Source organism: Capsella rubella, unplaced genomic scaffold (genome assembly GCF_000375325.1).
Source record: "Capsella rubella cultivar Monte Gargano unplaced genomic scaffold, Caprub1_0 scaffold_5, whole genome shotgun sequence".
Taxonomy (NCBI): Eukaryota; Viridiplantae; Streptophyta; class Magnoliopsida; order Brassicales; family Brassicaceae; genus Capsella; species Capsella rubella.
Window position 1 is genome coordinate 10,373,108 of NW_006238919.1, and position 20,998 is coordinate 10,394,105.

Below are 20,998 nucleotides of genomic sequence, written 5' to 3' on the forward strand. Positions count from 1 at the left end.
TTTAGGTCACTAACACGTTTTAAAATAATAGCATACTATAAATCAACATATTAACGGGTTAAATACTGAATATATTCATCGATAAATGTTCAACAAAAATAAGATTTTTTCGTTCAAAATATAATAATAAGATAACGTTTTTATGCTAATTTACCGATGAAGATGTATAGTATGTTGTAGCTAGAATCGCAATGGTTTGCCGACCAACTTACCTATCATTAAATTGTAAATCACAATTTTTAATAGTTTTTCTTTTTTGGTAGTGAGTAATGACAATTTTTAATAGTTAATCACAGCTTAAAGTTCCTTAATTTAATTAATTTTAAAATGGTTATGGTTAAAATATTTTGGCTCATTAAAAAATAAAATGAAGGGTAAAAAACTGAAGCCAGAATATTCCGTTCGTCGGCGTCGTCTTTCCCGCCCCCAAATTATACGAGCAAAACCCTAGACTCTCGATTTCGTCACGATTTGCTCAATCACCTTCACTTTTCTGCTTCAATGGACTCCCACTCTTCCCATCTCAACGCGGCCAACCGTTCGCGCAGCTCTCAAACTCCTTCTCCTTCTCATTCGGCCTCCGCTTCCGTCACTTCTTCTCTCCACAAGCGCAAGCTCGCCGCCACCACCGCGGCGAATGCAGCCGCCTCTGAAGACCACGCTCCTCCTACTACCTCTTTCCCTCCTTCCTCCTTCTCTGCCGATACTCGCGACGGTGCCTTGACCTCCAACGACGAACTCGAGAGCATCTCAGCTCGCGGCGCTGATACGGATTCAGACCCTGATGAATCTGAGGATATCGTCGTTGACGATGATGAGGACGAATTTGCTCCTGAGCAGGATCAAGACTCTTCAATGCGCACTTTCACGGCCGCTCGACTCGATTCCAATTCTGGAGTCAATGGTTCAAGTCGCAACACTAAGCTGAAGACGGAGAGCTCCACTGTGAAGCTTGAGAGCTCTGATGGTGGAAAAGATGGTGGATCATCTGTGTCTGGGACCGGTGTGAGTGGAATCGTAGGAGGAAGCTCAATCTCAGGGCTGGTGCCGAAGGATGAGTCTGTTAAAGTATTGGCTGAGAATTTTCAGACAAGCGGAGCTTACATTGCGAGAGAAGAGACTTTGAAGAGAGAGGTAGCTTATCACTGGACCCTATCTTTATAGGCCTTGATCTATGCCAATGAACTACCAGATGAGTTCAGAGAATTGCCATTGACAAATATCTTTCTTTTAGGAGCAAGCAGGACGACTCAAATTTGTTTGTTACTCAAATGACTGCATTGATGAGCATATGATGTGGTAATTCCTTCCCTCAGTCGTCTCCTGTCACTGAATTTTCAGCTTCTAATCAGCTCTGAGTTTTTATTTTCTGAATAATTTGTTGTATGTTTGCCAGCTTGGTTGGATTGAAGAACATATTTGCAAGACAGTTACCTAACATGCCCAAGGAGTACATTGTCCGTCTTCTGATGGACAGGTAAATATGCTAAATTAGAGTGAAAAGACGACTACTTTTTAAAATTATCACAATTTCTATATCAAACAATGGCAAATGGTAAGCATTCTAATATCTGTAACTTATGTTATTTTCTCAGGAAACACAAGTCTGTTATGGTCCTAAGAGGAAATCTAGTTGTAGGTGGTATCACGTATCGTCCATATCACAGGTAAGGTCTATTTCGCATAACTTGTCCCATCTTTTTAAACCCAATGATATTCTACTAGTGATAACTTAATCCAAATGTATAGTTATACGCTTATGCATCTAGTTTTGCTCTTTACTTAAGACTGAAAGAAAGTAGTATATTGACTTGGAATCTTATGTTATCATCACGCACAGGCTTCTTTTCAAATTGAATAATCTGTAAACTGATTTCATAATGAGCGTAGTTACAGTCTTGACATGCTTATTAACTCCACTTTTCCTGGGATCCAGTCAGAAGTTTGGGGAAATAGCATTTTGTGCAATCACAGCAGATGAACAAGTAAAAGGTTACGGTACCAGATTGATGAACCACTTGAAACAACATGCACGTGATGTTGATGGATTGACACATTTTCTTACTTATGCGGACAACAATGCTGTTGGTTATTTTGTCAAGCAGGTTGGTATATTTCGTAAATTCTGCAGTTTCTTGCTCTATAGTTAATCTGACAACAAATGTCAAAGGATTTCAAATTTCCTGGATTGAGCCTGGATATACACTTCAAAAAGTTCTGTTTCTACTTTGCTATCAAGTCTACTTTCTGGGATACAAACTTATTTTATACTCGTTCACTAAGTTGATCTGGTAAATCCATTATCTTGCAGGGTTTTACTAAAGAGATTTACTTGGAGAAAGATGTATGGCATGGGTATGCTCTTAAGTTCAAACTGCTCATTACCGTACTTAACTTGTTTGATGTCTGACTGAAATATTTGTGGGCTCAATTAAGCCCACAAACCTGAGAGTAAAAACATTACATTTCCTAGTTTATCATGCTATCAGAGAGCTTTTCAAAATTTGGCTTATTATTCTCTTCTTCATCTTTAAACTAACTTTCGCAAATAACAAAAGCTTGGTATTTTCCTAGGTTCATTAAAGATTATGATGGTGGCCTCCTAATGGAATGCAAAATTGATCCAAAGCTTCCATATACGGATCTGTCAAGCATGATACGCCAGCAAAGAAAGGTAAGCCATTGAATCTACTTTGTATCTGATAAAAAAAATTCATTGTCCTTCAGGGTCAGATACTTTCAAGTATCAGTAAAGTAATACTCGATAAATTAATACCTCGATAAGTCAATACATTTCTTCGGCCCAAATTGGTTTTTTTCGGCTCAATTACCCAGAGTATCTGTAAATTAATAACTTTGTGGCTGATTCTGGAAAGATTCAAAAACAGAAGAAATACAACTTTAGGACTTGGTTATTGAGAATTTGAGAGTTCCCTTCCTCTCCCGAGGAGGACTTAATTAATGGAAGTTACTGTATTCCTCTGTCGAGAACCAAGCTACCCACCGAAAACGCTTAATCTTAGTAACTAAGAGAGTATGGTGACCTACCACTAAGAAAACCGACACAGCTTAAAAGTAATTACTAAACAAGTAAACATTTGTTATATTACTGTCTAATTAATCTATAAAGACCTTTTGGTGATTGGATCCTCGCGACCATTATATATATATATATATATCAGATTCTGATCCCCATTGTACTTTTGTTATAACAGGCAATTGATGAAAGGATAAGAGAGTTATCAAACTGTCAGAATGTGTATCCAAAAATTGAGTTTCTAAAGGTAAGCATCAATGGTTTCGTGTTAATATAACCCCGTTTGCAGTAGTTTTGATAAATAAGATATTTTTTTTTTTTGCAGAATGAAGCTGGAATTCCTAGAAAGATTATCAAAGTTGAGGAAATACGTGGCTTAAGTAAGTTATGATTCTACTCCCTGGTGTTATTTGCAGTTTGTTACTCCAAAAAATAGATTTGTCTCCCTAGAACATGTTCCAGTCATCTCAAAATTAAGCTTGTGCTAGTGGCTCCATGAGATCAAGTTGATAAGCATGTGCTAAGATTCCTGCATTGGTTAGCAATGGGCTTAGGGTTTGTCTTAGACTGGCTTTAAACAAATCGATTCATCTCCTTTTATTTTGTATAGTAAGAGCAGTTCCTAAATTGGCGTGTAAAAATGCAGGTTCTTTAATCTGTAATAGTTTTTGTCATGTTGCGTAATTATTAGTTTGACTAATACGGGAATTATGGTAAAAATATTGCAGGAGAAGCTGGTTGGACACCAGATCAGTGGGGGCATACACGTTTCAAAATATTCAACTGTTCTGCAGATATGGTGACAAATCAAAAACAGTTGAATGCACTTATGCGCGCACTTTTGAAGGTTGTGATAAGTTTCTTTCCCCCAGTGCATTGTCATTGATTATTATGCCCTCTTACATATTATGTTACATGCCCTCTAGTTTGACAAGCTGTAGTTAATTGCAACAGACAATGCAAGACCATGCTGATGCTTGGCCATTCAAAGAACCAGTTGATTCTCGTGATGTCCCTGATTACTATGACATCATTAAAGATCCCATTGGTAATAAGATACATATAGCTATTAAGTATTCAGAATTTTGTCTTCTTTAAGTAAAAATGGTTTCAGTTTGGTTGAACAAAAATGGTATGAACACAGATCTGAAGGTAATTGCAAAGAGGGTAGAGTCGGAACAGTATTACGTGACACTCGACATGTTTGTTGCTGATGCGAGACGGATGTTTAACAATTGTAGAACTTACAACTCCCCTGATACCATTTATTACAAATGTGCAACCAGGTAAAAGGTTTCTCTTTCATTTCATCTCTTATCTTGTAATTTGGTAATGAAAATGTGTAATTTGAATTTTTTTGTCTTTTTTCTTAAAAGGTTGGAAACTCACTTCCATAGCAAAGTACAAGCAGGTCTCCAGTCTGGTGCTAAATCTCAATAGAGGTGGCAAAGTGAAGAAAAAAATTCTTAACCTTTCATTTCTACGATAATTTTGTTGGGAGTAGGGATACCAACCTGACAACATTCAAGTGTATTGTCAAGTCCATGTATGATGTATATTAATTTGCATACGACTCTTTTAGTTTTAGGAATACAAATCTTCTAGCCAAGTTTCCCAAACTTGCAAGCATTTGTCTTTGCCCTCCCCTTATCCCATATGAGATATATTCATGGTAATATCAAAATAAGTTCATGTCCATTGTTATTTCAGAATCGTCTGCTTAGAAGTTTTGTGAGAATGACACGTGAGAGAGTGTGTGTAGTGCTTTTTGTTTTAAGAATGTCTTTCGATTAATATAGATAAAGGATTAGAAGTTTACAAAGAGTCACACAGTAAATAAAAAATACAGACAATAGTTGTCTCAAAATTACAAAACCAGTGAGTCTTCTTATGGCTAATGCTTGTGATTCCAATGGGGTAGGGTTTCATACATATTAGAATCAGGAGCAAATGGATTCTGCATGCCGTCACGATTTACCTGTTCCGGCAAGAAATTTGCCGCCTCTGCTCTCTGATTTGGTGCTAAACCCGCACTGGTGGTGGTGGTGCTTGGGATTCCTGGTTTCACAATGTGGTTAGCGTTTGGCGGGATTCTAGTGGGAGCGCTCGGTGTGTTGTTGAATGGTATGCCCATGTTTGGTCTTGCCCAATGCAAAGGGTTCACTCCCGTCACTCTTTTCACAGTTTCCTCTGCCATCTTAACCTGCACAAGTTTTTATAAATGCGATCAACTCATTAATAAATAAGATTACATTATAGTCTTGGGTGTTGTAAGATCTTAAAACTCAGGAGTCATAATGATATCAATGGAATCTGTATACCTTTGTTCTCAAAGTTTCGATATCAGCTCTTAAAATTCTGTTGTCAACAGCAGCTGCATCATACTTATGATTCATGTCACTGAGACGATTAAGTAAAGTTGAATGCTCAGCTCTTAATTGGCCTACCTGTGGATGCCAACAAATTTTCCTATAAATCCCTGGAAGACAGCTGAAAAGACAAGACGAATCGAGAAACGTATAATGAGCAACTAATAAAAGAACGAACCTGTGTATCAAATTCATTCATTTGTTCTTGCTTTCTTCTCCTGGACCGCCTAGCGGATTCCCGGTTTGAGAGCATCCTGGGTTATAACAATATACTGAATCATGATGACCTTGAAAAAAATTAGATATATAGAGCCTGATTTTGTCTAAATGACTATTTTTTTCTACTTTCAGATGTACAAAAAGATTTTCCTAACAACAACAGATAAAACATAAAACTAATTGAAACATTCCTCTTCAAGACTTCAATTCTTGCTTTTCTTTTTTAGAGATGGTAGGAAAGCTAAGCTGCAAACTGTTCCCACAAAACGTTCAAAGTCGAAGTACATCTTAAGAATACAAAGATCAAGATTCATACCTCCTAGCACGCTTCACATCAGTAGGATCTCCATTATCTGCATCTCCATCAAGATCATCGTCGTCAGAATCATCTCGTGATGAAATACTGGTAGTTTGTCTGGCTGGAACATCTGGTTTCTTTTGCGTGCTTGTTGAGGAAGAAAATTTAACAGATGAAGCACCAGGTGAGGTTTGTGCCACAGTAGAGCCTAGAAGAGTAAAAAATAATCCCATAAATCCACCAACCGAAGAAAAACTCATCAAGGTATATATCCCAAGGAGTAATAGAAACTATGTAGTAGAATGCACTATGAAGTATGGAGAGTCAAAAGATAAGAATTCTCATCTAAACACATAATACATGTGCCTTGTTTCTTTATTCTAAGAGAAACAGCAGATGAGAGAAACGATATGACAGTGATGAGAATTTGCTACAATAGAAGAGAACAATTATGAATAAACACTGAAAAAGCAAAATCAATTTTGTAGTCAAACTAATTGACAGACAAATCTCGTAAAATGCTTTGTTCTCTGTGTAATCGAAACATAGATATAGGAGAGAGAGAGAGAGCCAAAAACCAAAACAAAGCAACGATACGTAACCTTGAGCTTGCTTTTGATTGCTAGCTGAGGCACTTGAATCTTCCGGTTTCACAGTTCCCACCTGCGAAAAAAATGAAATCAAATTAACTCCACAGCTAAAATGTTTTCCTCAATTTCTCTTCGTCTGAACGGACATAAGAAAATGGATCTAAAAGACGTACACGACGAGCAACAGCAGCGCAAGCAAGCTCGAGCTTGCTCTTAAGAATCGCATGGTACTGATTAGGATCAACACCAGCTGAAGAATCCAACGGATCAGACGACGGAGCACGATTCCGATTCCCTTGATCATCCGCAGGAAGACGATGATGACTCTGCTGCGGCTTCTGAATCTCGACAACATCTTCGGTTTCTTCAACGGTTTCTTCCACTCTCGGAAGAGACTGAACCGGTGGAGGCGATCTCTCGATTGTGTTGGTCGTAGCGCTCGAATCGGAACCGGACAACTCATTGAGAAGCCTGTGGAACGCCCACTCCGATTGACTTCGAGTCATCCCGTCCGTCATGTTCTGCGGCGGTGCCGGAAGCGGAGTCGATCCCGGTGACGGCGCCGGAGCGGGAACGGGCCAGAAGGATTCGGTCAAATCATCGACAGAGAAGACGATGTGCATCGCTTACCCAATCGCCTCAGATTCCTTTTTTTTTCTCTCTCTCTCTCTCTCCTAAATTCTTATTTTTGTCTTTTTCTCTTCTCTCTGTGTTGTCTTACGTGGAGCCGCCGTTATTGATTAGGAGGATACTTGACACGTTTCTCTATTGTATTGGATTACTACAAAAGTGAAAGAAAAAAAAAATACGTCGGAAAGAAAAAAGATAAAAAAGGCATTTAAATTTTACTTTAGTTGGTGTGACTTGCGAGGCATTCACAAATCACAAGTAAGCTTTAAACAAAGTAATGGACAAGGATGAGCTCATGTAACACTTATAGGAGCCTAGGTGGATACCGCAGACAACAAATAGGAGGACTGGAATTGGTACAATGCGTCAAATCGAAGGTTCTAAATCAAGACACTTGGTCAATTAAGTAATTCCCCAGCTTTGGGTTGTGGCGTGGTGACTATCTCATGTGACTTTTCATGACTTATGAAGAGGTTGAACTGTTGAAGACTGTGAACCTATGGATGCGCAAGTCTGTGAGGAGAAGTTCACGGATGTTTTACTAGATCAAAGTATATCTCATCACCAACGCCACATTTGGATAGAGAGAGTTGGAATGAAACCGCTTTCTCGAGAAAATAATCTTCCAGTATGCTCCCAAGTTCGAAAGCCTCAATGACAATGGATGAGCTAGAAATCAGGAGGGAAGAGGTCTTCTCCCAAAAGAGCACCTCCCAAGTAACAAAATTGGCTTTGAACAACTATGGACCATTTCTCCCCAAGAGATGGAGTATCCCTAGAAGAACTTGTCTTATTACTCGAGTTTCATCTGACGACTGAGTATTTTGCATTGTCATCAATGAACCAAACGTTTCAAACTTCAAACTGTCAGGGAGAAACTCAATAAGATTGAAGAAACTAGGAACCAAAAGAGGAGGTTACACAGGACTACAGGAAGCAATCTAAGTCAGCAAATGGTAAAACAAGGTACGTGTTCTTCATTGGAAATCCTGCGTAACTTGGTCACAATACTTCTCTTGAGTAAACAAAGACATTCCTACGAAGCTGATTCGAACAAATGGGGACCAAACTTATACAGACCACCCTAAACATAAATAAGACTATTTGACAAAAGCTATAAAAGATACAAATTACTCACGCTTTAACAAACTCTTGGCCAATACCATCCAATCCCTAGATACCACGGTGCTTCTTGAAGCTCGTTTTATATATCTCTGAAACAGCCCTGGCAGTATCAGCAACACCAGTTTTGATCTCGGATACCTTTGAGTCCATGTACTCTTTCTGTTTCGATATCGAATCAATAAGTGCAAAGAGTAGTGCAGCACATGCTTGAACCTCCTCTTCACTCTTCTTAACTGCTTCTTGCAAACTAAGCTCTGAAGTTTTCAAAAACTCCGCAGCTTCTTTCTCCACCACTTCCAGATTCAAAGCCTCCGTTTTCACACTCTCTACCATTGTTTTTGCCTCCAAGTCGCATTTCGCAGTCAACTCTTGAGTTTCCTTCTTCACCAACCTCATCTTCTCTTCGAGTTCATTGATCTGCAACTGAATTGACCCAAGAAGACTCTTTTTGGATTCGAACTTTGAAGCCATTTCAGACACCTGGTGTTGTAACGTGATTAATTCCTCCACCTTCTCCGCCGAGCTTTCTTTGATCCCATCGTATAATGAACACAGAGCTGGCTTCACCACAGACTTATAATCCACACCCATCACCTCTGCAGGTGTTTCCCCTCTCTCGTTTACAACAAACTGAATATCAAGCTTCAATCTCCTAAGAGCTTGGTTACAATCAATGGCAAGTGCCTGAATCTGATGAAACTGATTCCTAATCTGTGAATTGAGTTCCCAAGCTTTCTGATCCCAACCATCTCTAGCAGCTTCAGCCTCTGCAACATCTCTTTCAACAGCTTGTAACTCTCTTCTCATCCTCTCAACATCTCTGGCGCTAAAGTTCTGAAGCTCCACATTCTTCTTGAGCTCTTTATTCTCTTCAGAGATTCGCTCTCTCTCTTCTTCCTTAGCTTTGAGCTCCTTATGTTTCTCCTCCACAACTTTCTCCACCGCTTGGGTCCTGTCAGTATACTCCACAACGATGGTTCGGAACTTGTTCACGTCTTTCTCCAGATCGGCTTTAACTTTCTCAAGAGCTTCCTTCTTCGACGGACCTTTCCTCAACGAATCAACTTTCGCCTCTAACTCACCGGAAACTTTCTCAAAACCAGAGATGGTTTCAGCGACGCTAGCCTTCTCCGCTTCCAGTTTACCCAAAAATTCATTTTGCAATTCAGAATCCAAATCATCCTCGAGGCGAATGAAGTGAGAAAAGCTTCGAATGGCGAAGAAATTCATGGAGTTAGCTTCGGGGGCGGAGGTGGAATTGGTAAGTAGATGTTGACGGTAACAAGCGAGCTCAACCAACCAGTGAATAACGGCGAGAATAGTAGGCCAATTGTGAGGCGTATTGGGAGCTTTGAGGCTAGATTTAGTGATCTTCAAAGGACAGTTCTGCGATTTGAGGAAGAAGACGATATCCTCATCCCATTTGTTGGAATCGCATGGGTAATCTAAGGCTTCCAGCAAGAATTTTAGGGTTTCGGAGATGTCTTTGACAGAAGGAGCAGGATTAAAGCGGATTTGGATCGGGCATTTATGAGAAGAGAGGAACGATTTGATGAATCGAATCATCGAAGACTGGTGAGATCTGTCATCGGTGGCTCGGCCGCCTAAACCAATCGATGAAGGACGGCTGCTAGCGAAACTCGCGTCGGAGTCTCTTGAGTTGAAGAGTTGACGTTGTTGCTCGATTGATGGTGGTGGTGGCGGCGGCGCTCCGCCAAAACCCACCGTCGTTCTTCTCTTTCCCCCGGCTCCGCCTCTCATCTCTTCTAACTTTTTCAGATAACCGACACTGACACTGGAACTGGGTCGGAAAATTATAGTAGATCTATAGCAGCAGCAGCGGGATGGAGAATATTTTCAATTTTGTAATTTGAATTTTGGGGAACCTAAATCTAATACTAATAACTTCTTGGAGTTTTGTTCGGGTTTACTCGAACCGGAATACCAACCGGGTCGCAAGTTTTATCTAAACAACCAAATTTGAAAACACTCTCCAGTAGTAGTAATGAAAACAATACTGTATTTATTATTCTGTGTAGGTAATGTAATAAATTTTTAAACAGAGCAACTGGTTTGTGGCTTGAGACACAGTAACTTAATCATACTTGAAATGTATCAAAAGATTGACACATTGTTCACAATCAGCAAAAACAAAATCAAAAACAAAATCTCAACATGTTGTCTGCAAATGTTTTTTTTTTGTTTTTCAAAGAAGAGCAGATTTGAGAGACTTGGTGAGCTTCTCAAGCTCCTTAAGACCTTCCGTAGGCGACTTTGCATCCCCCAATAGCTTCACCATTGCACTGCCTACGATCACTCCATCAGCTCCCCATCCAGCTATCTGTTCACACCACAAAGCCAGTCAGTCAACAGAGAAGCAATATAAGAGAGGCCTTCGGAATCTTTTAAGATTTTTAGAGGACCTGTTTCACATGCTCAGGCTTTGATATTCCAAAACCAACCGCCACTGGCTTGTCTGTGGCCTGCATGGAATTACAAACGGCTTAACAACTTGAGCATTTCTACATCATTTCAAGATAATTGGGAAACAATTAATTAAAAAAACACTGTTATTAGACCTCTTTGATATCCTTCAAGAGCGACTGAACCTTTCCGCTTACAGATGTTCGTGCACCAGTCACTCCAATTGAGCTCACCTGTTAAAACCCAATATCAAGGGCCAATACATTCTCAGAGTACGAAAACACATGTCAACACTTGCAAAGAGAAATATACACTGAGAGGGATCTTACTAGGTAAATAAATCCTTCTGATGCATCAACAATTCGCTTCATTCGCTCTGTTGGTGTGGTTGGTGTAGTGAGTAGGACCTTGATTACAAACATTGAGCAAAATTATGTTTACCAAAAGGCGAAGTTACCGAAAGCTAAATGTAAAAATATATAGAGGTAGATCCAGCAAAACACATGAACAGTCTCAGTGCCTACACTAAAGAATGCTTCTACTGTTTCTGTTGAGGAGACTGGCAAATAAAATCTCCGCAGAGACAAATGATAAGGAGTTTCAGCTAAGAGGAAAGCCCAATTTGAGGAGAAGGGGACAATAAATAAAATATAAACATAGATATAGACACATGAGTTATTGTGATATGCTGCACTGGCATGACTGAGAATCATGCTACCCAAAATGGAACAAGATATATTTGTCCTTCGAAGCATACGCTTACCAGTTCAATGTCGTTGTTGAGGGCTTCTTTCCTCAGCATCTCAGTTTCCTCAAGAGGAACATCCGGAACCACGAGTCCCTGTACACCGACAGCTCTGATGCTGGACATGAACTTCCCCAAACCACGTTTCAGAATCGGGTTGTAATAAGTGAACAACGAAATTGGACAAGATATTTGTGGAACAACCTGCACCAAGTCCAACAATTAGAATACATATATGCGATGGGATGACATCTGACAGTGGACACAAAACACATCTTTGCTTGAGAAACAAATCTAACCTTGTCTAACATCTCAAGGATGTTATCAAGGTTGGTTCCCTTCTCCAACGATCTTGTCGCTGCAGCCTAATTGAATTGAATAGATAATCAAACAAAACAAAACTGAAAATTGCAGGCAATGGAAACATATATAAATCTAATATATAAAGGTTGCATTTTCGATAGGTTGGATTTAAAAACCTGAATAACAGGTCCATCAGCTAAAGGATCAGAATAAGGAACACCCAATTCGATAATGTCAGAGCCACAAGCGTCAAGAACTTTCAATGCTTCAGCAGTAGTAGAGAGATCTGGATCACCAGCTGTGATGTACGGTATGAATGCTACCTACACAAATAAAAGTTATACAACTGATACATCAATTAACTTTATTTCCCAGTAAAACTGTGACGCATCAGACCTCAGCAAACTCAATGCCACTCACTCTGGCAAAAAATTCATAAGCAACACATGACATGCGTACTAGTTTGGTTTTGTGATTGAAGTAGTTGATTCGTAAAATGAACAAATTGGTCAACGATTCCAAACCTTATCCACACTCGTTCTAAGTAAAATCAAAAAGTGATTGATCTTCATATATCCAAATTCCCACTAGAACTAACAGTCAAAAAATTTAAACCCGGAGAGACAAATCTCAAATCTAGTTGGGAGACTAGTTTACTTACTTTGCCTTGTTTTTTGAGCTGAGTGAAAGTATCAGCGAGACCGAGGGTAGGAGAAGAGGTGGAGAGGGAAGCCATGGGAGTCAATCTCTTGAAAGAAAGAGATGCATCCGGAGAAGTAGAAGAATGGCGGAATCCGAATTGGGTTTTCGGGGATTGGAGGAAGAAGACGCCGGATTTGAAAGCAATCGCCATTGGAAAACTTGAAGCTTGTGGGATGCTTCAAATTTGGTTTGGTTGAACAAGTGAGTAGCGTCGTATTGTTATATAAAACTCGGCTCTGACCCACGTTGGGGATATATGGAAGAAAGTGTTAGGTGAATTCCACCAGCCAAGAGTTGTGTGTCAAAGCGCCGTCACTTACATTTTGGAGCTATTTTGACTTTGTCACTTCTTCCGTTTTTTGATTTGTTATCAATTTTGGTCTTCCATTTTATACGACATGTGTTTAACTATTAAACCTTGACTACGATTATTCTTTGATGAAATATAGTGACTTTGAACTTTCAAACTATTTGCATAATATTTTATTCTATGTGTAATATATTTACTACTTAATTTTAGAAAACTGATGAATTACAGGTGAAACATATATAACAATGACGTCAACAAAAGAAAAAAAATTGTGAAGCATACATAGTAAGTAATAACCCTTATGGCGTAAAGAAAAATCGTATACTAAAAAAATTGGAAAACAAAGTTGGTATATAAATAAAAACAATACAGGATGGTTATTATACAGTTTTATTCCAAGTCATTGGAGAACAAAGAAAGATAAAACATGTAAAGTTGAAAAGTCAGGAACAACAGAACAGATGTGATCCAACACAATCAAGATGTACAGAGAGTACAGTATATAAATTGAGAGATGGTAAATTTCAAAATGTGATTCGAGCCTAAATGTAGTAGTAGTAGGATCATATTACTGTATAATGGTACACACTTCTCTCTCAATCTTCCTTCTCTTAACTGCATAATTATCATCTTCTCTTGTCTGCAATATAAAATAAAAATACTCAGTTACAAATCTTTCTTACTTTCTTATTCTACTTCTCTCTCGAAATAAAACTCACCTCTTGGTATAATGAAGAAGGTAGAGCCTGAATCCTCTTTGACGCATCAGCCAAACGTTTCCGTGGCATATGGTTTTCATTAGCCGCAGAGTTCTCAGAAACCTATCACAAATCAAGACACGCTTCTTCAGAATTCCATTTTTCACAAACTAAAAGTTTTTTACTTTTGCATCAAACTGAATCACAAAGTGTTTTCTGTGATCCCAATTTGTATAAAACCAAACAGTAAACCAGATTAGATTGTCCATCCCTACACATCACACAATATGTTCAAGGGATTACCTGTTTTCGGATAGCTCCTGTCAATAGGTCCTGACATCCTGATGCATACACAAGTTCTAACTTTGGACACTGGAGCACCAACCTCTGAGGATGCAAGTTGCTGCATAAGTTCAAGTTCAAGTCCTTGAGCTCTGGGCAGTTAAGGAACAACGCCTGCATCAAAAGGTTGAAACTATGAGAAGATGGGATTAAGGTAGAAGTTGTTTAGAGAGTATTGACGAAAAAACTCACATCTAAACTGGAGCAACCCCACAAACTGAGTTTCTTCAGCCGTTTATGTTTGATAAACATCTTCTGATTGTAGCCTGATGTTTTATGTGGACTTGGATTCTCTTCAATGATCGGATTATCTAAATTGGGATCAGACACAGTCATGCCACAATCCATCAGCTCAAGAAGGGGCAATTGAGCAGTAGCAAATTGAATGCCACCTGCAAAGATATTCATTATATAAGAAATGAGAAACCAAGGAATAAACTCATAATTTTCGTATTATATAACACGTGTGCATGCCAAAGACCAAGAATTTACTTGATGTAATGTTCGGACAAAGAGCAACAAGTAATTTTGAGAGTGTATCAGGTAAGACATCGCAGATCATCCCAAGGCCAGTATCAGTTATGCTGGAACTGAAAAAAAAAAAAGGTCGTCTTAAATATGCGCTTCATGTGAATATCAAACTGAACCACCAGAGATAGAGATAAGATATAATGGACAAGAACAAGACATACCCACTCAGATCAAGCAATTCAAGGTTTGTGTAACTTGAGGAAATAGCAGCTACAGATGCATCTGTGATATCTATACCAAGAACTAGCGAGAGCATTCTCAACATCCTGGACAATAAGGAAACTGACATCAGTCTCTCAAATGAATATACAAGACTTAAGTCCCAGAGAATGGTGAAAATTCTTAAATGTGCATAATGAGGATTTCAACAAAGAAAACCAAGAGTGGAAACATAGATATTAGACAAACCTGAAATTCACAGCAGTAAGAGCAAGTACAACAGTATGTGAAAGCTTCAAAGAGGCTATATGAATGTTCTGCAATCTAGTACAAGTCCTTCCCAAACCATCTACCATTGTTACAAGATCAGTTGAATCATCTTCTAGGCGAGAAAATTCCAGAGATATTTCTGTAAGATTTGGACAATTGAAGATCTGACAAAAACGAGAATAAAATATTTTACGGTTTAGACATACAAATTCACTTCCTGCACAATGGAGAAGGGAAAAAGGGAAACTCAGTTACCATCTTTGAGAGAGAATGAAGATCCGAGAGCCAGAGAGTGGAGAGGCTTGATGAAGAAAGGGAAAATCCTCCTAAGTTGGAACATCCTTCCATCTTAAGGCTTGTAAGTCCACGTTTATTAGCTACAAAGCGACCCAGCTCATCCCTATCGATACAATAAAACATAGGACAAGTAAAGACAGATCCAGAGAAGAACAAACAACTATTTCAAAGTCCATCAACACCATAAATCCCGTTAGAAGCACAATCTAAGAATAGATCACATGCAAAATGACTGCTTACCACAGATGAATGTATAGCAAACAGAACCAACAGTTTTCTACAATCATGACATGATCCCATAAAAATCAAGAAGCCTAATCTCAATCTCGCATAGCAACTCAAAATATCTGGACTCGAACAAGACTATTTACCCAGTAATCCTATTGACAGCTGCACCCGAAGTTGAAATCTCCAAAACCTCCAGGTTAGGACAAGAAAATGCAATACAGGCCAGAGTTGTCGCGTCAAAATCACTGCAGAGATAACAAATTAGACATAAAAAAAAATCCAATCAGAGATATGTATTGTTACAATTAATTGCAATTAGTCCAAGAATCAGAAGCCAACAAATATTTTTTTTGTGTCTCAATCATCGGTAATTATTAAAGAGTTCATTAATCCTTGAGTTAAACTTCATTTTTCAAAATTAGAACTGTGAGATGAATAAAAACTCTCAGATCTAATAGATCTTATGAAAGAAGAATCAATCACCTCTCGATTTTAAGTGAGAGTCTAATAAGTCGAGGACACTTTTGTAATAATGATCCAACGTATCCAATCTGAGCTCTCTCCGGAACCCTAATCCGAAGCTCCTCAGCCGCTTTCCACATCTTCCTCGATGTCTCCCTCCATCCTTTACAAACCCTAGCCGCCATCAGCAAACTCGAAGGCGGGAGCCGCTTAAGCACCTCCCATAAACCCACCGCATGAAACCTCCCGGGCTGAACGATATCTGTATCCAAATGTAGATCCAGATCCGGCGATGCAGCATCCAGATCGGGTTCATCCAGAGAATTACGCGCATCGACGTCATCGAAAGACAAAGCGCGTCGTAAATGAGTGAAAGACTGACGCGAAGACGGCGCCGCAGTCAACGATAAAACGGTAGAACGGGAAGAAGATGCGGCGGCGGAGATGCAGCTGACCGGCTCAGTAGCGATCGGAGTAGTGGGAACATCAGGTGGAGCAGTTAAAAGACAGACATGGCCTTTCTTAGGTTGACCACATCTACCGCAATTGTAACTCCCTCGGTTTTTTCTAACGCGCTGAGATTCAAGCGCGGCTGAGATCGCGGCAGTTGCGGTGGCCGGAGATATATGCGGCTGAGGCTGCATCGTTAGATTAGGGGGAGAGGGAGGGAGAGGGAGGGAGAGGGAGGGAGATGGTGAATTTGGAGTTGGGGAGTGAGATTAGATTGAGATTTGAGATTGGGTGGGAGAGATGAAAAAATAAAAAAAATAAAGAGGAGGGAAGCAACGGCGGGAGATAAAATGGTGTTTTCGCGCGACTGATTTCGAAAGACACCGAAGCCAAATATTATGTTAAAATGTTGAAAATGAAAGACGTAGCCGCTCAGCTAATAATAATACAAAGGAGCGTGAGGTCTAGCTTTGTTAATTACACTTTTACCCTCGGTTTTGGGAATATCTCACGTGGACTCTTTTTTTTTTTTGTAGACGTTGGGATCCACAGTACTTACCCAGTGCCGAAAATAATAAGTTGACTAAAATATTTTGCTAATTTGTAAGGAAAAGATTCTTCCTAGAAAAAAATCAAAAAAAAAAAAAAACAAATTTGTTACTAGTTTTAAAGGCTTAAAGCAAACACAATGAATATTATTAGTAAAGAATCTGGAAATCGTGTCGCGATAAGCTAATAATATAATTATGACATATTTGCTTTATCATAATGTTGAATGGCATGGATGTCCAAATCTTTTTACAAAATCTTGCATTCTATGTAAATTTATTTATTTATTTTAATGGCCATTAATTTTTTTTATAAATATTAGTCACTATTTTTAATAGATATTTATATTTCTTAACAGATTTTGTTATCTAAAGACTAGAATAATGATATTTAATAGGTATATTTTAATATAAATAATAATCACTTAATGTATATATTTCCTTTTAGATATTTTCACTTCTAACTATTAATTAATAAACATACATTTCTGGATTAGAAAAATGTATTTTTGTTTGTTTTGTATGTCAACTATTTGTTTTTAACTTTAAAAGAGATCTTAAATATTTAAGAACATCATTTTTTGTCATCGATCTATAGGTGTCACAATTTTGTATATGGGGAATCTAAAATCTAAAGTGTTATTTATTTATAAACATAAACACAAAAGTCTTTGTTCCAAAAAGAAAAAAAAAAAAGAAAAAAAAACCAACATAAGACACCATCTATATATTGATTATTGATTATTGATTTATAAAGCTCATTTTATTCGCAACGATGCTAACATGAAGTCTTACATGGTGGCTTCAAAGAGACAAGCTAAACACATTACCAAAAATAAAACCCTACAAATTCAAAAAAAAATCTGAAATTGTCTATCTATACAGCCTTCATTACGATAGCACAAGAACTGAAAGCTTCAGTTTTACAACTCTTTCGGACTTGTTACAAGGAATTTGGTCGTGTAGGTCAATCAAATGATCAAATGTATTGCACGATGGCGATCATATCTCCCACGCTGACATTATAGAATAATTATTCTCTGCCAAAAACAAAAAAAAAAACTTCCTCTTCACGGACACAATGTTCTCCTGCAAAACATACACGTCAACAAATATCAAAAACAGTTACGGAGGATTCTAGTCCACCCTATTTTTCCAGGGTGTGCAGAATCAGAATCAAAGCTCTGGTCCTAATTGACATCCTAAGTACGGTATGAGCTAATGCATTTCTAGGTTTCGGAATTAGGACCAATACTTCGGAAACTGGTGAATACCTTATCAGGGAGTTCCAATGCCGTCAATACAAATCTTTTTGCAAACTTCTCTACACCCCAGCAGCTGTTTTAGCTTCAGGACTTGCCTTTCCCTGAAATGAAATTAAAAATACACATCTCAGTTCCAATCATATTTCCATGTTGCAGAACAACGAGAAATAACTAAATAAATATTTATGACAGTTCACAAACAAACCTCAGAAGAGTCTTTGCGGATTTTCCTGGTTGGAGTCCTCATAGTGACAAACTCCTCCGCCGCTGTGGGGTGAACACCCACTGTAGCATCAAAGTCGTCCTTAGTTAAGCCAGCTTTTACTGCAACCCCAAATCCCTGGCAAATTGTAAAATAAAGTTCATATGTTTTCTGTGTATACTTGTCCCGAGACCATGAACTATGTTAGCAGTCAAACCTGGATGATTTCTGGTGAATCCTCTCCACACATGTGAACACCAAGAACTTTATTGGAATTTGCACAGACAATGAGTTTCATGAACACCCGGTCTGGAAGTCCTGAAAGCGTAGCCTTTAATGGCCTAAAGTTTGATGTGAAAACATCCACATCACCATATTGTTCTATGGCCTGCAAACATGTACCTAACGTTAATACGGAGTGACACACAATAAACCAAAACCATATTTTCGACAAATCATCCTATTTACCTGCTCTTCAGTTAGACCAACTGTTCCAATAGGTGGCTGGGAGAAAACGGCACAGGGAACGGCTCTAGTTGATCATGGAGAACAAAGGATAAAAGCCATCAGAGAAAACAGTTATAAGATGTTTTAGATCACTGAAAGAGCATGTCAGACTAAACAGAGGAACTCTCATCAATCACCAAAATTCCAAAAGTCTAAACATCAAAATTAAGATTGTTATGTTACCTATAATCAGGCTTTGTTGGCTCCTTCTGAAACAAAGTTTTAGCCAATGCACCTCCCTCCATCAGAGCAACTGGAGTCAAATTGATTCGGTCAGTGACATCCCCAACAGCCCAGATGGAAGGAACAGATGTCTGTGAATACTCGTCAACCTTGCAAAACAAAGTAGAAACATGGAGCACAATTACACAATAAGTAACCAGGTATAACAAGAGAAATGTGCACAATGCAGTATATTAGAAGTACCAAGTGACAAGAAATGGGTAAGACATTGGATCATACCTCTATAGCTCCGTTCTTCGCCATTTTTACACCAACATTCTCCAACCCTAAGTTCTGTTATAGCAGCCAACATTACATCAATAATCAGTCATATTCTACGACCATTGCAGTAGCTTCCACTTAAGTCATAGATAAGGGGAAGCAGCGGTCACTCGGTCAGTTTATCTTAGACAAAGTAGTAAAGCAATGACTGTTGCTAACAGTTTTTATTTTATACATATCCTTTGAAGATAAAAGTCATGCTATACCTTTGTGTTGGGTTTGCGACCAGTTGCAAACATTACATGTGAAAAGCCGTCAACAGTACCCTTGCTGGTCTTCAGAGAAAACGAGCCATCACCAGATTTGATTATGGCTTCAGGGGATTCTTCTGTGTGAAACTCAATGCCTCTTAAAGACATCTGCTCTCCAACAAAATCCCTGACCTGGAACAAGATTAATAATTACAATTAGAAAATAGCCAAAAGAGAATAAACAAAGGCAGCCAAAGTAATTCTCATATTATTTACTCACGTCTTCATCAAATCCCCTCAACACCTTCTTTTGCCTTATAAATACATGAACTTCACTGTTAAGACCATTAAAGATACCGGCAAACTCCAGGGCTATGTATCCACCACCAACTATTGCAATTTTCTTGGGCTTGGAAGGCAAATCAAGCGCAGCATCTGAATCTATGGCAAACTCTTTACCTGGAATGTCAGGAATGAAAGGACGTCCACCAACTGCAATAAGAATATTCCTCGTAGTATAGATTTTCCCATCTACATCAACAGTGTGTGGGTCTATAACCTGAACATAAATAAACATATCATCAAGCTCACATCAATACATAGAAGTATAAGCACATGAGCTATATAAACTCCAAGCTTCAGCATACCTTTCCACGACCTTCAATCAACTTGACATTAGCTTTGCTCAGTATATTCTTATAAATACCAGTCAACCGCTGCAACTCAGCATTCTTGTTAGCAATCAACGTACTCCAGTCATGAGAAGGCTCAGTATCATACTTCCAACCAAATCCATGACTGTCTTCAAACTCGTGACTGTATTTGGATGCATACACAAGTAACTTCTTCGGAACACATCCTCTCAGTACACACCTGTAGAAAAACCAAAATAAGTTCACTCATTCGTTTTTGAATTTTAAATCTAACGCAGCTTAGAATTACATATCTCTACAACACAATCAAACCATCAAATTCACTTAGCAGATGTATGGAAATAAACCGCAAAGATAAATCTTACGTTCCTCCAACGCCTCCAGCTGTATCGGAAGAGATGGTAGAAAAAGGGAGCTCGCAAACGGCGGCGGAAGCACCGAAGCTAGTGGCGAAGCGAGAGGCGCGGACGCCGCCGCTTCCGGCACCGATAGTGAAGAGATCAAAATCGTAGTGGCGCTCGGGTTCAGCTCCATTGTCGTTACTGGCACGAACAGAAAACCGGCGAGAGTGGTAATACCGGTGGTTTGAGAGTACGGCGAGACGGGGACGCAGGGAGTAGAGAGAAGTTAGGGATTTAGGTAGCGAGAGAAAGCTGGAGGAAGAGGAAGATGATGGTAGACGAATAGCGATAGGGAGTTTTCTGCAGAGGATTTGAAGAGATGGAGAAGATGAAATTGTACTGGTTAGCTTCGGAGTCGAAGCCATCTCCGCGATTCTTCCTTCTTTCTCTTTTTTTTTTCTAATAAAGTTTGGGTGCGTGTATATACATTACAGTGATTATTTCGATAATTCTACTCGTGGCATTTTCTTAGATTTATGACATATTTTATTGTTTATAACATGTTTTTTTGTGTGGTCATTAAGACTCTACCAAACTG

General features: G+C 38.9%; 6 protein-coding genes and 1 pseudogene across 7 annotated transcripts; 2 read left to right on the forward strand and 5 right to left on the reverse strand.

Moving 5' to 3' along the window:
• The first annotated feature begins 390 nt into the window (after window positions 1-390).
• LOC17887179 (histone acetyltransferase GCN5) lies at window positions 391-4,666 on the forward strand. Its single transcript, XM_006290701.2, has 13 exons — window positions 391-1,134; window positions 1,235-1,299; window positions 1,397-1,477; window positions 1,596-1,667; window positions 1,937-2,105; window positions 2,312-2,355; window positions 2,575-2,674; window positions 3,216-3,284; window positions 3,363-3,417; window positions 3,766-3,884; window positions 3,992-4,085; window positions 4,182-4,323; window positions 4,414-4,666. Exons 1-13 carry the CDS (start codon window positions 502-504, stop codon window positions 4,475-4,477), a joined length of 1,707 nt encoding a protein of 568 aa, XP_006290763.2. The 5' UTR covers window positions 391-501; the 3' UTR covers window positions 4,478-4,666.
• A 155-nt stretch (window positions 4,667-4,821) lies between these two features.
• Window positions 4,822-7,207, reverse strand: LOC17884997 (basic leucine zipper 25). Of its 2 annotated transcripts, none has more exons than XM_006291178.2 (6): window positions 6,687-7,201; window positions 6,526-6,586; window positions 5,942-6,131; window positions 5,585-5,660; window positions 5,359-5,484; window positions 4,822-5,240 (listed from the first exon to the last, which is right to left on the reverse strand). In XM_006291178.2, exons 1-6 carry the CDS (start codon window positions 7,134-7,136, stop codon window positions 4,932-4,934), a joined length of 1,212 nt encoding a protein of 403 aa, XP_006291240.1. In that variant the 5' UTR covers window positions 7,137-7,201; the 3' UTR covers window positions 4,822-4,931. The 2 variants fall into 2 exon arrangements, with proteins under 2 accessions (XP_006291240.1, XP_023637876.1); XM_023782108.1 differs by having other exon boundaries at window positions 5,143-5,240; window positions 5,359-5,411; window positions 6,687-7,207.
• Window positions 7,208-7,420: 213 nt separating this feature from the next.
• On the forward strand, window positions 7,421-8,256 carry LOC111830662 (annotated as a pseudogene).
• LOC17885740 (probable kinetochore protein NDC80) lies at window positions 8,101-10,133 on the reverse strand. The gene has a single exon (XM_006293022.2). The coding sequence runs from the start codon at window positions 10,027-10,029 to the stop codon at window positions 8,317-8,319; it is 1,713 nt and encodes a 570-aa protein (XP_006293084.1). The 5' UTR covers window positions 10,030-10,133; the 3' UTR covers window positions 8,101-8,316.
• A 175-nt stretch (window positions 10,134-10,308) lies between these two features.
• Window positions 10,309-12,756, reverse strand: LOC17884716 (tryptophan synthase alpha chain, chloroplastic). The gene is made up of 8 exons (XM_006291461.2): window positions 12,402-12,756; window positions 11,917-12,063; window positions 11,737-11,802; window positions 11,456-11,641; window positions 11,022-11,099; window positions 10,848-10,925; window positions 10,692-10,751; window positions 10,309-10,609 (listed from the first exon to the last, which is right to left on the reverse strand). Exons 1-8 carry the CDS (start codon window positions 12,591-12,593, stop codon window positions 10,475-10,477), a joined length of 942 nt encoding a protein of 313 aa, XP_006291523.1. The 5' UTR covers window positions 12,594-12,756; the 3' UTR covers window positions 10,309-10,474.
• A 329-nt stretch (window positions 12,757-13,085) lies between these two features.
• Window positions 13,086-16,632, reverse strand: LOC17887407 (F-box/LRR-repeat protein 17). Its single transcript, XM_006290728.2, has 10 exons — window positions 15,761-16,632; window positions 15,421-15,522; window positions 15,008-15,152; window positions 14,732-14,916; window positions 14,485-14,589; window positions 14,285-14,382; window positions 13,985-14,184; window positions 13,754-13,906; window positions 13,472-13,573; window positions 13,086-13,392 (listed from the first exon to the last, which is right to left on the reverse strand). The coding sequence occupies exons 1-10, from the start codon at window positions 16,381-16,383 to the stop codon at window positions 13,321-13,323; spliced, it is 1,785 nt and encodes a 594-aa protein (XP_006290790.1). The 5' UTR covers window positions 16,384-16,632; the 3' UTR covers window positions 13,086-13,320.
• Window positions 16,633-17,481: 849 nt separating this feature from the next.
• Window positions 17,482-20,874, reverse strand: LOC17886543 (glutathione reductase, chloroplastic). Its single transcript, XM_006290766.2, has 11 exons — window positions 20,425-20,874; window positions 20,054-20,279; window positions 19,687-19,965; window positions 19,422-19,598; window positions 19,174-19,227; window positions 18,895-19,043; window positions 18,673-18,736; window positions 18,422-18,592; window positions 18,208-18,342; window positions 18,012-18,103; window positions 17,482-17,826 (listed from the first exon to the last, which is right to left on the reverse strand). The coding sequence occupies exons 1-10, from the start codon at window positions 20,823-20,825 to the stop codon at window positions 18,062-18,064; spliced, it is 1,698 nt and encodes a 565-aa protein (XP_006290828.1). The 5' UTR covers window positions 20,826-20,874; the 3' UTR covers window positions 17,482-17,826; window positions 18,012-18,061.
• Window positions 20,875-20,998: the final 124 nt, after the last annotated feature.